Below are 15,141 nucleotides of genomic sequence, written 5' to 3'. Positions count from 1 at the left end.
ATGTTATTTCCTCTGAAATATTTAAAAAATGTTGTTTGGTCCTAACTGACTCTTTGTGACCTCATTTTGAATTTTCTTAGCAAAGACACTGGAGAGGTTTGCTGATTCCTTCTCCAACTCATTTACAGTTAAGGAGACTGAGGCAAACAATTTAAGTGATTTGCCAGGTTCACACAGCTAGTGATGGATCTTCCTAACTTCAGGCCTGGCACTCTATCTACTGTGCCATCTAGCTCTCCCCAAATCTCCTTGTCCCCTCTCAAAGTCAGCTTCTTTTTTAGAATTTTTGCAATTCCAGTACTAAGCACTGTTCCTTGCATTTATTGACAGATCACATATCTTCAGGCCCACATTCCTATTCTTTCTACTTAGGAAACTTACCAGGTTGGGCTGTCAGAACCTGACAATGTGGGTAAGGACACGACCTGTCCTCTAGAACATCAGCACTCCATTCAGTGGATCTCTCCTCAGGTGGACGATGACTCAGTGGATGACACTTTGTAAGACACAGCCACACAGGCTGTGAGCTTGAATAACAGGGTCCTGTAGCATCTGGTAGCAGCCTTGTATCCAGGCCCAGAGGTCCAGGGATCAATGGGTGGGTCTCTCGAGGCCAGGGACATGTTAAGTTAGGATCATGATTGGGACAGACTTTGCAGTTAGAGATCACAGGCACATCTTGGGGTTGGAGGACTGAGATAGGTTCTGGAAGCCCCCTCTGTTTCCTCTGTGGGTGATGTGTCAAGACAACAGGTCTCTGTAATCCTAAAGGGCTAGGGAGGCAAGCAGGGCTGGGATCAGAGTTTTCTTCAGAACCACAGTTTGACTCTGTGAGAGCCCGAGGCCTTGGATAAGAAACCTGTGTAGATGGGGATGAGGCGATAGATTTAGGGGTCTTTTGGACAAGAGGTGGGGGCTCTGATTGGGGTTCTGTCTGGGAAGCTGTGAGCCTGAGCTGAGATAGTCCAGTTTCTGGTCTAGCTTTTCTGCCATGCCACTGAAAGCGCTTGTTGTAATGATGGTGCCGGTGCTTATGGTAGTGGATATGGCTTGACACCTGAGGATCTGTTTTTGGTATCACAGAGTCCAGAGATCGGGGCCTATAACCTATACTGAGCTGCACCTCCTCCTGGGTCTCACTTTCAGGGCTACAGTATACTAAGGGGTCAAAATCACTAAGGGAACTTCGGAAGGTCGAGCTGCTGCCATGGATGCCCTGAAGGCTAATGTCTGTGCAATTGACCACTGAGTCACTGGAAGAACCATGGCAGGGCCCAGAGCTGGAGTCACTGGCTGGTCCATCTGCCAGGTAGCCACTTCGTTCTGTACGATAGCTCTCCCCTGATCCACTGCTGTCATGTGGCCTTGACCGTCGTGGAGAGGTTGAACAAGTCAATGGGTGCTGCATGGAACAGGCTCTGAAGCGGCCCAGCCTCCAGGAAGCAGTATGGGGATTATGAAGAGCTCCTGGGCGAGGCCGAGTGCATGCATGTCCAAGATGCAAGGTTCTAGATGGGTGGTGATGCCAAGAACCATGCTCCATGGAGGACAAGAAGGGACCAGGTTGAGGGGGTTGGGCTACTGGAGTCTGTAAAGTGCCCTGCAAGTAAGCTTCAGGGAGATGATAGTGGGCATGACCAGGATGCTGGCGAATGAGATGGAGCCTTCTGCCAGGTTCTTGATATGGATGTGAGGGTCCCGAGGACTGGAGAAATGGAGTTCCCTCTAGAAAAAAGATTAGAATTTCTAAATTTGGCATTCCTCATTTGATAATTATGAGGAACAAGGACTCTAACCCTTCCCTTACCTCCATACATATTCTCTGTCTCTCTTCAACTCCTCTAACCTGGATGGTCTCTCCCTTGGGAAACCCATCCAGTCATCAAGCCCACCACCTTTCATCTATGACTGAGTCACTTTTCCTCTTGGATCTAAATCCTATCAGTCTTCCCCAAAGGGAAGCCAATGTCAAAAGCCTGTTCTCTAGGGAAATTCTTGGCTCGAATCACCTACCTATGATGTTGAACATGCAGAGTGGGCAGGTCTGGTGCTGATACAGCCAAGGATCCACACAAGTTCGGTGAAATTCATGGCGGCAGGAAATAACCCGTAGCTCCTGGATGGAATGAGGGATCCCAAAGAGTCAAGACCCAGGAGGATATGGAGTCACAAAAATATAAAGAAACCAGAATCTCCCCTTCCTATCCCAACTTCTTGCTGTCTCTTCCTCTTGCCTCACAGAAAAATAAAGAAATAGAAAGAAATTCAAAGCCTTGAGGTTTCCTCCCCAACTTCCACTCCTTGGAGAAGGTAAGCAAGGGAAGAGGAAGCTAAGGTAACCCTACCAATGCATCATATGAAGGGCTTTCCCTATAACAGGGTCCCCTGAAGCTCTAGTCCTTCCTCTCTGAGGTCAAATTGGGGAAGTGGGAGACCCTTCTCCTTACCTGCCCATCTGTAAATTCTTCTAGACAGATGGCACAGATGGGTGCAGAGCTGTAGTTGCTCCCAGAGTCAGACCACTGGGATTGAAATAGTCTGCAACTGGTCCTGTACCTTCGAGTGGCCAACTGGCTGATGGCCCAAGCTGTTCGTTGTTGCAAGGGTTCCTGGGAAGAGGGAGATGGGTTTAAGAATGATAAATATTCTGCTATCTCAGCCCAGGATCCTAGTACATATCTGGTACCCTTAGCCTCCAGGACCTAAAGTCTTTTCCCCCATAAGAACCCCTCTAAAGCAAAGCCTGGACCATAATTAATTCATCATTATATTGTATCTAGCAAAATCCCTTTCTCTGTTCCTCTCTACCACAAAGCTTCATACTCCATATAGCAAATCCTCACTTTACCACAGAGGATCAATAAAAGAGTACATGAGGACTTGGATGATAGACAGTTGAAGCTGAACTAAACATACTATCCATTTTCCCTTTGTTACTACTCCCCATTATCCCCAAAGGTGAGCCCACAAATCTCACCGGCCTGCGGCGGGGGCGGCATCTGATCCGTAGTACAGAAGCAAGGATGACCACAAAAATCGTGCCCACCACAGTAAGGAGAATCCACACATCATAATCTGGCTATGTAAGAGACAGAAGTGTGATCCAGGTTATACACAGTAGGGACCCAAAAGGTGATCACCACCTATTTTCATCATTGGATCTTTTGACTGAAAGGCTTCAGATTGGGAAGAAAGTTTTAGATCTCCCTTCTCAGGGATACTTCCAAAGGGATTATTTATATATTTACCTAATGGGGATGAAGTAGAAAGTATTCAGATGTGGAGAATAAGGAAAAGAATCTTTTGGAAAAGTAAAGTACAAATGGAATGGAATCCTAGTTGAGTTGTGTTAAAATGTGACCAAAAAAAAAATACTCTTGCAGGTCAAGAGCCTTAGATTCTATTCCTAGCTCTGACATTAATTGTATGACCTTGAACAAGTTACTTAATCTCTTTGTGGCTTCAACTACTTTCAAGGATAAAATCCTGGAGTTGGAAGCAACTTTACTAATAATTATAGTTGTCTTCATTTATACTGGAGAAAATGAAGGCCCAAAGAAGCAAACTGATTTGCTCAAAAAAAACATCACACAAGGAACCAGCAGCAGAGAAAAGCCTGGGATTCCTGACTAGCAGACTGGTGCTCCTGCTCTATCCTGTTATCTTTGTCATCAACACAAAAGGTCAAATCAGTAATAATATCTGAGAAGGACCCAAAATAGCTCCACCCCCTCCATACACACATGCTCTTGCTACTCCTCAAAGAACAATCTGGGAGAGTCCGAGGAGCTCATCTGTTTCTCTTCCCTTCCTAGAGGGAAGAGTTAGAAGTTGGGAGCAGGGAACTCTCACCCAAGCTGGGGGCTCCTTCAGCTCAATTCGCACATGGGCCTTTTGATTCTTGTACACAAATTCCATCAACTTCTCAGCATCTTTGTCCCAGATCAATACCACTGGCCACCTCAGTCCCAGGGGCTGCTGCAGCTGAATAAGATAAAGCATTGTTAAATAATCTAGAGGCCTCTCTCAAGCCTCTCAAGTTAAGGGTCCCTGATGTCTTGCCTACATGTGGTCGGTCCCTAGTTCCTCTTCTCCAGGCCCTCCAAAGGTCACGTGTCTATTTCTCCTCCCTCTTTCTCCCTAAAGGCTTCCTAGTACCTGCTCAGCAGCTGCACGATCCTCAGTGATATCAAAAAGAACAGCACTTGCTCCTCTCTCACCTGCCATCCGGGCCTGAAAGAGATACAGGTAATAAAGTCAGAAACTCCAAAAAGAGTTATCTATTTGTATTTCGCGTTTTTTCTATCTATCCCTCATCCCTGAAATAATGACTATTAATTTCCCTGTTGTTGTTGTTGGTCAGTCATTTGCAGTTGTTTCTGACTCTTGTGACGACTCTATTTGAAGTTCCCTTGGCAAAGATATAGGAGTAACTTGCTATTTCTTCCTCTTGCTCATTTTATAGATGCAGAAACAGTTTTTATATACAAGGCCAACAGGATGAAGTGACTTGCCCAAGATCACATAGTAAGTGTCTAAGGTCAGCTAGTAACTCAGGAAGATGACTCTTCCTGACTCCAGGACTGGCTCTCTATCCACTGTACTACCCACCATGCTGCCCATTAACCTCTCTGGCTTCAATATATCCCAACTAAAATCCTACCTTCCACAGGAAGCCTTTCCTAACATCATTAATTTCAGTGCCTTCCCTGTCAATTCCTATTTCTCTTGTATATAGCTTGATTTGTCCATAGTATTTTATATGTTGTCTCCCCCATTAGAATGTAAGATCCTTGAGGTCAAGGACCATCTTGTGCCTCTTTTTGTTTCCCTAGCACTTAGTACAATGCCTGGCACATAGTTTATTGACCGTCTGTAGCCTAGCCATACTCTTTCAACCATTCCTACTGATAGATACTTATGCATACACCACATCTACACATAGATAACAGCCTGTCACATTTTTTAATACACACACACATCTCTAGGCTCCATAGCAATATTGCTCCTTCTTTACATACATTCCTCAAAGGCAAAGAGAAAGGCACTCTTGGTATAAGTCCCTAGAGCACAAGTAACACATCCGTTCCTCTTTCTTTCCCAGAGGTAAGGAAGGAGAAGGGGAGAACAGAGATCTGAGCTCTCGAGAGGTCAATTTTTCTTTAAGAGCAGAGCACAGGGTCTGACGTTACTTCAAGTAGAACCAGGGATATTTATTCCCTTGCTAAAGACTCTTTCTTTCCTTTTTCTCATGGTCCTACAACAGTTGACCTTAAAAGTCTCTCCTCTTCCACATATTCACCTGTCTCCCTTACACATACACTGGATTGCCTTGGAACCCTGCCAGGCCTGCCAGCTCTTTCCTTGGCTTCAGTTCAAGATAACTTAAAGGAGTCCACATTCTTAGCTCTATTCCCTAATCCTGGGGAAAAGGGGGAAAAACAGGACATGAGAGGACATTTCTACTCAAACACAGGCAGAAGAAAAAGGTAAATGAAATTCATTTTCCCTGAGCATGTACATAGACATAAAAAAGACACATAGGGAAAAGAAAGGAAAATACAAATAAGCAGGTTGTATATGGAAGATTTTATTTTTTGATTGGGGGTGGGAGAAAGGGGAGTATCTAGAGGGTTGCCAAGGTGAATATAATAGTTTCCAACTCCTCCCACTTTAGTAAATGATTCTTTTAGCCACTGGCCAATTTATAATATAGGGTAAATGATTTTATCTCAATGATAACATTAGTTCCATGGATCCCCAGATCAGATGTACTACTACCTGGAGTTGCCTGCTGTGGTCTGGGGCTTCCTCAGCAGCAGGGAAGGAGTTAACCTAAATGTATGAGGTGGTTGCAGGAAGAGGAGCAGAGTATGGGGCTGGAATTTACTTACACTTTTTTTTCTTCCAGCTCTTTGATCTCTATGTCCCAGGAAGAGCCTGTCAGGGCAGGCCTCTAGCCAGGCAGGCTCTACCAGGCTTCCCTCTCCCCTGAGGGGGGCCCCTTAGTGCCAGCAGCCTCTGGGCAAAGGAGCCTGGGGGAAGGGGAAGAAGATACCAAGGCAAATACTCTCAAATGTCAAGGGAGAGGGCATCTCCTCAATCTCATCTACCCATTCTTCCCAAGGCAGGATTTGGCCTACCTCAGTCCCAAGATAGGCTCAGAAAATCAATTGCCTAGAAAGTCATAGATTGCTAAAATAAGAGTGCAGAGAGGTTAAAATTTAGGTCAGTCCACTACCACCAGGCATAAAGCTGTTCTGTCAATCAGGACAATCTCCAGTTTCCAAAACCCTCAGAGGAAGGATATTCCTGTGACTCCAAAATTGAGTTTAAACCAATCCAAGGGTCTAATCAGATTTAAGAAATGGAAGAATGGGGTAGCTGGAGTGGTTCAGCTGGGCTAAGAATAAGCATTAAGGAGAAAGATGGTAAATTCCATTAGGAACACTATGTCCCCAGGGCAAATGATGGAAATTCTTCCTTTTAACTACCCAAGAATAAACAGGTTAAGGAGTCATAAGTCTAGGAAACAGGATTCCTGGGTCCTGAATTTACTATCATCTTCACCTTCATTTTAGTTTCACCATCTAGGAAAAAGAAATAATTAATAAGGTCTCATCTAGGAAAGACAAACTGAGATTCCATCTAGACTGTGGACTAGATAGTAGATGAGGGTACTGGGATAATACAGCACCAGGGAAAAGGCAAAGTCTCCTGAAGATTTCCTTACTATCTCCACCCTCCTCTTTGAAGGGTTGGGGTAAGGAACAGTGGAAAGTAATTATTGCAACGTTCAAATGTCCCAGCCCATTACAGCCCATAATTACAAAGTAGTAAAAAGTGATCAAAGAGCCTAGGATGTTTGCCAATAGGCAAAAACAAACAGGACTTTCAGGTAGTGGATTTTCCTGGCCCAGGTTTGAGGAAAAATGCCAGATTTAGTGACAGATTGCAGCAAGTGACTGGCATTTGTGGAAACACAAAGCCATCAATTCCCACATCCTCCTAGAAGCCCAAACAATCTCTTTGGTTTCTTCTGGAGGGAACTAGTGTTATAATGAAGTCATAAAAAGTCTCCTCAGAGAGCTAGAAGTAGAGAGTAGGAAGGGAAAGAATGAATCCTCCAAGGAACCTTTATGGGAATAGGAGTTTAAAAATTAAAATATAGGTTCATAGGCAAGTCCTTAGGACTAGTTTTAGAGACAGCCTCTCTAGGAAAAGTACAAGAAGTAGCCATGGGCGGCAAAGAAGGTTGCTTAGCAACCCCAAGCAATACTAAATGACCAGACCAAGGAACAGCCCTGAACCTGTTTCAGAGCTGCTGAGCCAGTTCCTTTGCTTCTCTACTTCTGCAAATGCAAAAGTGGAAAATTCCTTCTGAATTCCTAAGACTGTCAGGAAAAAGACTGCATTCACTCTGTTTCTCCATATGGGAAAAGCAAGCAGACCAATAGTTCCTAGCACTCTACCAAAATGATATTTCTCTTTTACCAAGCCATGGTTCTGCCAACTACTCTATGTCACTTTTGCCACAAGGTATCATGTCTCTTGGCCTCAATTATTCCTCTACAATGTACTATGAGCTTTGACCAACTGTACAAATTATTGCTCAGGAGGCTAAAAACTTAAAAACCCGAGTCTTAGGTCCTACTGGCCACCTATCAGTTCCTTGGACTGGGTTGGGTAGGATATAGAGTCAACTCCAAAAAGTTAAAAAACCCTATCAGTAATTAATCTCTTCCTCTGACTTACTGCCACACTTTATACTAATCACATGATTCTTACTGTATACTATTTGTCATAGTTACTTGTATAATTTTATTCTTTCATTTACTAGATTATAAATTCCTATAAGGCAGGGACTATGTCTTAAATCTTTTTGTACTCCCTGTAGGATACAAATGTTTTCTAAAGTCTAAGTTTTCTAGAGTCTAAGATTTTTAAACAAGGCAAACAAAATTCTGGGAGGTGATAGTTCTTCCAGCAAGGGATTTGCAAATCTTAAAAATATTACATAAATGTGAATTATTATTATTATGTTGGTTCTAAGCAAGGAGAGGGTGGGAACCTCTGATGTGATATCATGCCTCATCTTTGACAGTTCTACAAAAGAAAACCATAGGAGATCTTTCTCAGAAGACTCCTTCCAAAAATCTTCCAATGAATTGCCATCTCATAATTCCAGTCAAGAATTAGGAATAGCATAGATGCTTGGGCAATAAACCATGGGAAAAGTGACTGACTGAATTAGTGGGAGATTTCTGTATGACAGGGTGAAGCCACATAGCACACATGATCCACTCAAAACCAGTAGAGGAGCAAAGTCCATTGCTTATGGACCTTGCCCTCTAGGTCATTACTTTACCTTACTGGCCAATGACAGACAAGGACGAGGGGCTCTCCTTGGGCTCTCCAGCTTGACGATGCTTATGAAACCAGGTTCCAGGTTGTCATCATCACTGGCATTGCACAGGTAAAGGGGATGGGACTGCAGGAATAAAAAGACAAGCAATTTAGGGAAGCTTTGGCAGTCATCATCTAATTTCAAACCGTCTGATCTTGGCCCTAGTCATCAAGGAGTCCGAAGCCTTGAGGGAATTTTCATAAAAAGTGCTGTCATTCTATTGGTCTGAGATTTGGAAAAGGAGAAAGGTACCAAAAATGATAGGGGCTGGGAAAGATTGTGGCAAAGCAGTTCTGGGTGAACCAAGAACTCTCTTTCCTTTCAGCCTTCTATTTGACCTTGGTTTTTCAAATAAAGCAGGCACACAATGCCCTATCTGTGTTGGGATATGATTCTTTTTCCAATAATCTCAAGGAACCCACTAAATAGTCATCTTTTTGGTAGGTTCTTATCTGCCAAATGTTTCTATGCTCCTTCTCTGATTCCTTGACTAACCTTCACTTATCTTATGAGGTGGTAACCAAGGCTAACTAACTGATCTGGTTCCAACATCTCTGCCTGGAAGGATTCTAAACAACTGCCCATCTAGTGGAATTAGTGGTATATCTAATGCCTGGGTTACTTGTTCCTTAATTAGCCATCTTTTAGTCTTAAGGGGCAGCCAAAGAAGTTGCAATAGAGCGCTTGCTGGGTTTAAAGTGTCACAAATCTAAGGTAAAATCTTGCCTCAGACATTTATTAGCTGTGTGACCCTGGGCAAGTCACTTAACCCTGTTTGCCTCAGTTTCCTAAGAGAAAAGTCACAAAGAAACTCACTAAGTCCATTTGCCCTAAGGCCAGAAGAGCTGTTCCTAGGGTACAGGGAATTAGGTTCAGGCCCTGCCTCAATGAATCGTGCTAATGGCACTGGGCAGTAGAAAACACAGTAGAAAGTGGTCAGTTGGTGGAAGTAAAAACATGTCCCCTACCCCCACCTCATCGACCAAGCAACCTGAATACATAATATGACCTAGAAATGTCTTATGTTCTAAATATCCCCAAAAAGGAAATGGCTCCTAGCAAGAAATAGAGACATTGTACTTTCCTACTTTCTAGCTAAATTTTCTATAGGGAGCAGGAAGATTCCTAGACTCTGAGTGCCTCTCAAAATCATGAGGATGATAAAAATACCTAGTATTTGAATTTTTTTTAAACAGCTTTTTAGTTCCTCTCTCAAGGAATCCTCAGTGTAAAAAAGGATAAAAGAGACTTTTGTTCGTGGCCTCAGCATTCAGGGTCTAGAGAAACGCTAGCATCTTTACTCCAACTTAAAAATATCTCAGGGAGGCTGAAGAGAGACTGGTGATAGTAGTGATGAGATACTATACCAGAAGAGAGATCTCCCAAGGAAAAACAATGCCTCTGTGAGGAATATGACTCAGTGGCAAAATAGATCAGTCAGGGCTCCTCGGTGCCTCTGGCCTGGGATCATCAGCTGAGTGTGGAGTGTGAAAATATGCTAGTGTAGAATACCCTTAAGTTTCTGTTACTAAATTGATCCCTGAGGGAAACAAGAAAGATGGTGCTAAAACTGGTAAAATACACCTGCCACAGCTTGAACCAGCAGAGAATGGCCACTGGGCACTTAAGATTCAAATTTAGACTTCAGTGACTAGGAGTGAAGATAGAGTGTGGAGGGCATATTCCCCAGGAAAATAGCTATAATATAAAGAGCAAAGGTAAGGCAGAAAAGGTTAGAAAAGGGACTGGAACCTTATAGTACAATTAGGCTAATTCACTGACTACAGCAGGGAATATGGACCTTTAATTTCCTCAGAAGAATTCATACATCTATTTAGCAGAGTCTTTTAGACGAGTCAGTCCCTAGTTGAAGCCCTCTATGTTAGCAAAGTAAAACAGGGTCTTAATTCTCTATTCTTAACAGTTAAGGAAACATAGAGCTAGAGGAACAGTACATTGAATGGTTTTGCCCACTGATATATATGAGGGGTTCCTCCATTAGATATGCCAGGAATGAAGACAGAATAATCAGGGGTTGCTTATTCTCCCCCTAGGCTGAAATCAAGAATAATGATGTGGTGGGGGAAAAAGGGTCTTTTTGAATATTGGCTTAATGGAAAAAGCTAAGGTGTATGTCCTAACTGTTGGTGACCTACTGAAATCTATCTAGGGCTCCAAAAAGGAAGCTGCTCAAGTCCATCAATTCCAGCTTTACCACTTCAAAACAGCCAATGCACCTGCATACTATTACTTGATGTGTCTTTAAAGATTTAAATCGTTAAAAAATTACAACTCTTAATTCAGTTTTTTTTTTCCAAGTACAGTTCTGAAGTCCAACTTTCTCAAAATGACACCAAGATCGAGACATTTTGCCTTTTCCCACAGGAGATTTGGAAACCTGGGGTATAAGTTGTTTTTTTATTTGGTCATTTCCAAACATTATTCATTGGAAACAAAGATAATTTTCTTTTCTTCCCTCCCCACCCTCCCACCACCTCTCCCATAGCCCACGCTCTATTCCACTGGGTATCACATGTGTTCTTGATTCAAACCCATTTCCATGGCTCTTTTCTATTCCCTCAATCCTAATCTGATTCCCTAATCTAATTCTAAGGCATAAGAAATTTTAAAGCAAGGAAAAGAACTCACAAGAAGAAAATAAAGCCAAGTGTTTTTGTCCCCTGTGCCCTAAAGTCTCCAAATAATAAAGATGCAAAAATGATTCCCATGCTAAAGAAGAAGCTGTAAAATGGAAAAATACAAAAAAGAATAGTCATTTCTGTATGATTTTAAAGTACCATGTATTTTTCTACCCCAGCAATTCTGCATCCAAATTATGTTTGGGGGGAGGGAATGTCATGTTTTCTTAGGATTTTATTATGTGAGGGAGAGGAAGGGAGAGGAGAAGAATGATTTGTGAAGTATTATGATTGTCTCTCATGGTAGAGGAAGCAACCATTCAACAGTGTGTTCCAGACAATTCCCTCCATAGGGGAAAATAAATTTCCAATTATATATATACACACACACACACACACACACACACATATATATGTTTTGTCAAGAATTTAAAATTTGATACAAATAATCTACGAGATATGACTTCACTATAAAAATTACTCAAAACAAGATTCATAGTATTGGTGGTAGAAGGCTTCTTAATGGCAAGAACAAAGTAGCTATTTAGCCCCTAGCTACAGGGAACTTTAGGCAAGGAAAAAGACTCCCAGGAAAAAAAAAAACCAAGTGTTTTTGCTTCCTTGTGCTCCAACGTCTCTAAATAATGAAGATCCAAACATGATTTCCACATTGGGCAATCTGTCCTCCCAATGACACCAGAGCAGAGCCAAGAAAAATGACAGGGGGAAGTGAAGTTGGCAAAATGGGCTCTAATGATCAGGGCAGGATGGGGGCCAAAAATACCTTTCCGTTTTCAAAGACTAGAAGGAGCTTTTGGAACTCTATGGGCTAAGGATTCATTTGATAGGTCATTAATAAAGACAGAAAGGTTAGGAAGCCAAGGCTTGTCAGAACATGAAAGTTAAGAGGGGCTCAACTAAGGGGCAGTGGGATAGACCTGGTTCACATACAGTTATCACAGATACTAAAAAGATGTAGTTATTTTCAGTCTCAGAATTGTATTTTATTTGTTTGCTTGCTCTTTTGACTCATTTTCTATCCCCTTTGAAGCCCATGTACCTGGCTTTTCTAATACTTGAAATAAACCACTCAGTTTTCTTCCTTCTATACCTAACATTATTATCACTGAATATATAACTAAATATATATGATCCACAAAACCCTAGCTAGGACATTTCATTAAGCCATGGTCACTTCCCAAATGGATTCGCCCCTTTTAAACCCCACAAAACAAGTTCTTCTAGTTAGACTGCCAATTTCTTCTCATCATGTGATCTTGTTACCTCCTCACAAAAGGTTCAGCTGAGCCTCAACCCCAATGTTGAATCTTATTTTGGTCTTACAGTCCCCTCTCCAGGCATGCTTGTAGAAGAGATACTCCAATGTCTTGCCATTTTCTTCATAATTCCTTGCAATAATCTAATAGTTCACTGATTTCAACAGAGATATATGTTACAGGTCTTAGGAACCTAATTTTACTGCTTACTAGAATTATTCTGCTATAATCACAAAAATCAACTTTTTATCAAAGGTACTCTTCTCCTTATTTCCTCTTCTCCATTTTTATAATTGTCACCACTCCAAACTTCTATTACTAAAACTAGAGCTGCTTGCCTGCTATCATTTAACAAGACACACCAAAATCATAAAGTGGAAATCCTACAGCAAGACAAACTCTCCCAACAACAACAAAAAAACTTCAAGCAAGAACCAGGAAAACTGATTAAGGCCCAGTCATATCACACTGCCTTTTGCTTAAAAGAGGCCAATGCTCACCATCTATCTAGAAATCACTGTCAGTAAGTTATTATCTTGTACTTGTTATATTCAAATTTGCACTAATCTAAAAAAATCTAAAATCTAAAAACGAATCCTAGTACTGACCTTGACCCTTGGTACTATTGACATTTTTATAATGTATAAAATATGGAAGGGGGAACCATTTGGCAGATAAGACATAAGAAAATTTAGTCCTATCAGGATTTCTGAACTATATGTTAAATATAGATACTTGTTCTGCAGTAAGGTGGAATGTAAATAAAATGGTTGGCAGTAACAATAAAATATGTCAGAGCCCCAAAACCAATAGGGTGACAAAATATAAAAAGGGATATATATTTACAGTATTTAAAGTATATTTCAAGACCATGCATGTGGGAGGCATTCAACAAATATTGTTGAATAAATGACAAGCTCATTTGCTACAACATTCTGGAAGACAATGAGACAGATAACAGAACTGGACTCAGTAATCCTAAAACCAGTTATCATAGAATCTTAGAAATCTACAGACCAAGAGATCCTCTAGGTCAATACCCTATTTTTACAGACGAGGAAACCGAAGGCCTTAGAGATAAACATACCCTCAGTCAAACAGCTAACTAAATAATCAGACTAAAACAGGCATTCTTAAGAGGGGACATGTAGCCATAAAAAACAAAAAACAAAAAACACCCTTACTGTCTGTTTTAAAATCAACCCTAAGTATTAGTTACAAGGCAGCAGAGTGGTACAGACTAGGCAATTGAGGTTAAGTAACTTGCCCAGGGTCACACAGTGTCTGAGGACAGATTTGAACCCAGGTACTCCCATCTCTATCCACTGAGCCACCCAGCTGCCCCAGGTCCCCTAGGTTTTATCAAACTGCTGCCAGAGGAGTCAATAATCCAAAAGGTAAAGAACCCCTGGACTAGATTCCAGATTTAATATTTTTTCTACCAGACTATTCTACTTCTATATTGATGTAGCTGAGAAGAAGTTGTGGGGAAGGACATACACTGGGTACTAATTAATCTGCTCTATCCTGATTTAAGCCCTTTTTGGTCCTAAGCAGACTTGAATCCACCTTCCTCCTCTAGGGCTCACTCAAGCCTTATGGCCTTTTTTTCTCATTAGCTTTGGCTACTAACCCCACCCTGAATTTATCTCTCTCATCTATTCTCCTAGCCACAACAAAGGCAGACTGACCCAGAAACTATTCTCAGAGATACTTTCCTGGTAAGTAGTCTGGAGTTAGAAAGATCAAGGTGTATCCTGAAATCAGGGGGCACAGAAGCTCTGGTCCTGGAAGTGCTACTCTAGTCTATAGTACAGTTAAGACTACAACCTGTACCCTTAGCTCCTACCACCAAGTCTCCTCCTCTTTGAGGCTGTGTTTGCTATTTAAGTTTTCTCAGTTCATTTTCTACCTGCCCAAACTTCACCACAAAACCATTCCTCTTCATTTTTTTGCTTCCCCACACTCCACCAGTCTCCTTTCTTTGGGTTGTCCACAGAAACGTGGCTAAACTCCCTCAAGCAAAGAGAAATAAATAGGGAGAGCTACCAGTCTGGGTTTATTTTGGAATCAGCTGAGAAACCAGTTAAGACAACTTTGAAAGCAGAGAAAATAAAGAGTCTAATCTACCTGGGGCAGAATAAGAATCCAAATGTATTTCCAAACTGACATAGGTATTTTCCTAGGTCAGCCAAGAGTGTGTCTTATAGCTTAACTGATATTTGAGTACTATTCAAAAAAACAATATTCAGAAGAAGTCCATCCAATTCTGCTGCATTTACATTAGGTCTCTATGGAAGGATGACTCTGAACTAAGTTGCCAAGTTTTCAGGACCATGAAGATCTGAGAAAAGCCCCTAGCAATTTACACAAGAAACCTCCTTCTATCAGTCAAGGTACTGTATTGTAAACCTTAAAATTTCTTAGACTTATAAATGTTGGAAATTTCACCATTGGGAAATTTCATACTTGAAAAATTTCCTATTGATAGTGGGAACTCTATTGGAATGTGAACCCCATTGGCATGGGAGGTTCCTCCTCCTCCCTTCTTAAGATTACTTTAGGATATACAGGAGTTACAGCACAAACTACGTGAACTTCATGAATCCGGAGCTGCAGTACAAGCTGGACCATTAGACTTTTCTCTGCATGACCTGAACCCAGGAGATAAAGTTTATATCAAGAATTTCAAGCGAACTGGAGCAACTCAACCTTCATGGGAAGGACCATTCCAAATATTGTTAACTACTCCAACATCTATAAAGATTGGAGAAAGGGACTCTTGGATTCACTGCTCACATGTGAAGAAAGCATCTTC

At 41.7% G+C, this 15,141-nt stretch overlaps 1 protein-coding gene across 6 annotated transcripts in view; it reads right to left on the bottom strand.

Annotated features, from left to right (window-relative positions):
- Window positions 1-15,141, bottom strand: part of RNF43 (ring finger protein 43) — a 105,347-nt gene that overhangs the window by 3,499 nt on the left and 86,707 nt on the right. For all 6 annotated transcript variants that reach the window (XM_001362915.4, XM_056816501.1, XM_016430326.2 and 3 more), the window contains 7 exons: window positions 8,369-8,491; window positions 4,159-4,233; window positions 3,853-3,984; window positions 2,978-3,079; window positions 2,448-2,609; window positions 2,014-2,116; window positions 382-1,725 (listed from right to left, as the gene is read on the bottom strand). In XM_001362915.4, coding sequence (XP_001362952.1) covers window positions 382-1,725; window positions 2,014-2,116; window positions 2,448-2,609; window positions 2,978-3,079; window positions 3,853-3,984; window positions 4,159-4,233; window positions 8,369-8,491 — 2,041 coding nt within the window. The remainder of the gene's footprint in view (window positions 1-381; window positions 1,726-2,013; window positions 2,117-2,447; window positions 2,610-2,977; window positions 3,080-3,852; window positions 3,985-4,158; window positions 4,234-8,368; window positions 8,492-15,141) is intronic.

The sequence above is a fragment of the Monodelphis domestica genome, chromosome 2 (genome assembly GCF_027887165.1).
Source record: "Monodelphis domestica isolate mMonDom1 chromosome 2, mMonDom1.pri, whole genome shotgun sequence".
In the NCBI taxonomy this organism is placed as follows: domain Eukaryota; kingdom Metazoa; phylum Chordata; class Mammalia; order Didelphimorphia; family Didelphidae; genus Monodelphis; species Monodelphis domestica.
Note: the sequence above shows the minus strand (reverse complement) of the source record. Positions and strands in the feature narration are given on the sequence as shown.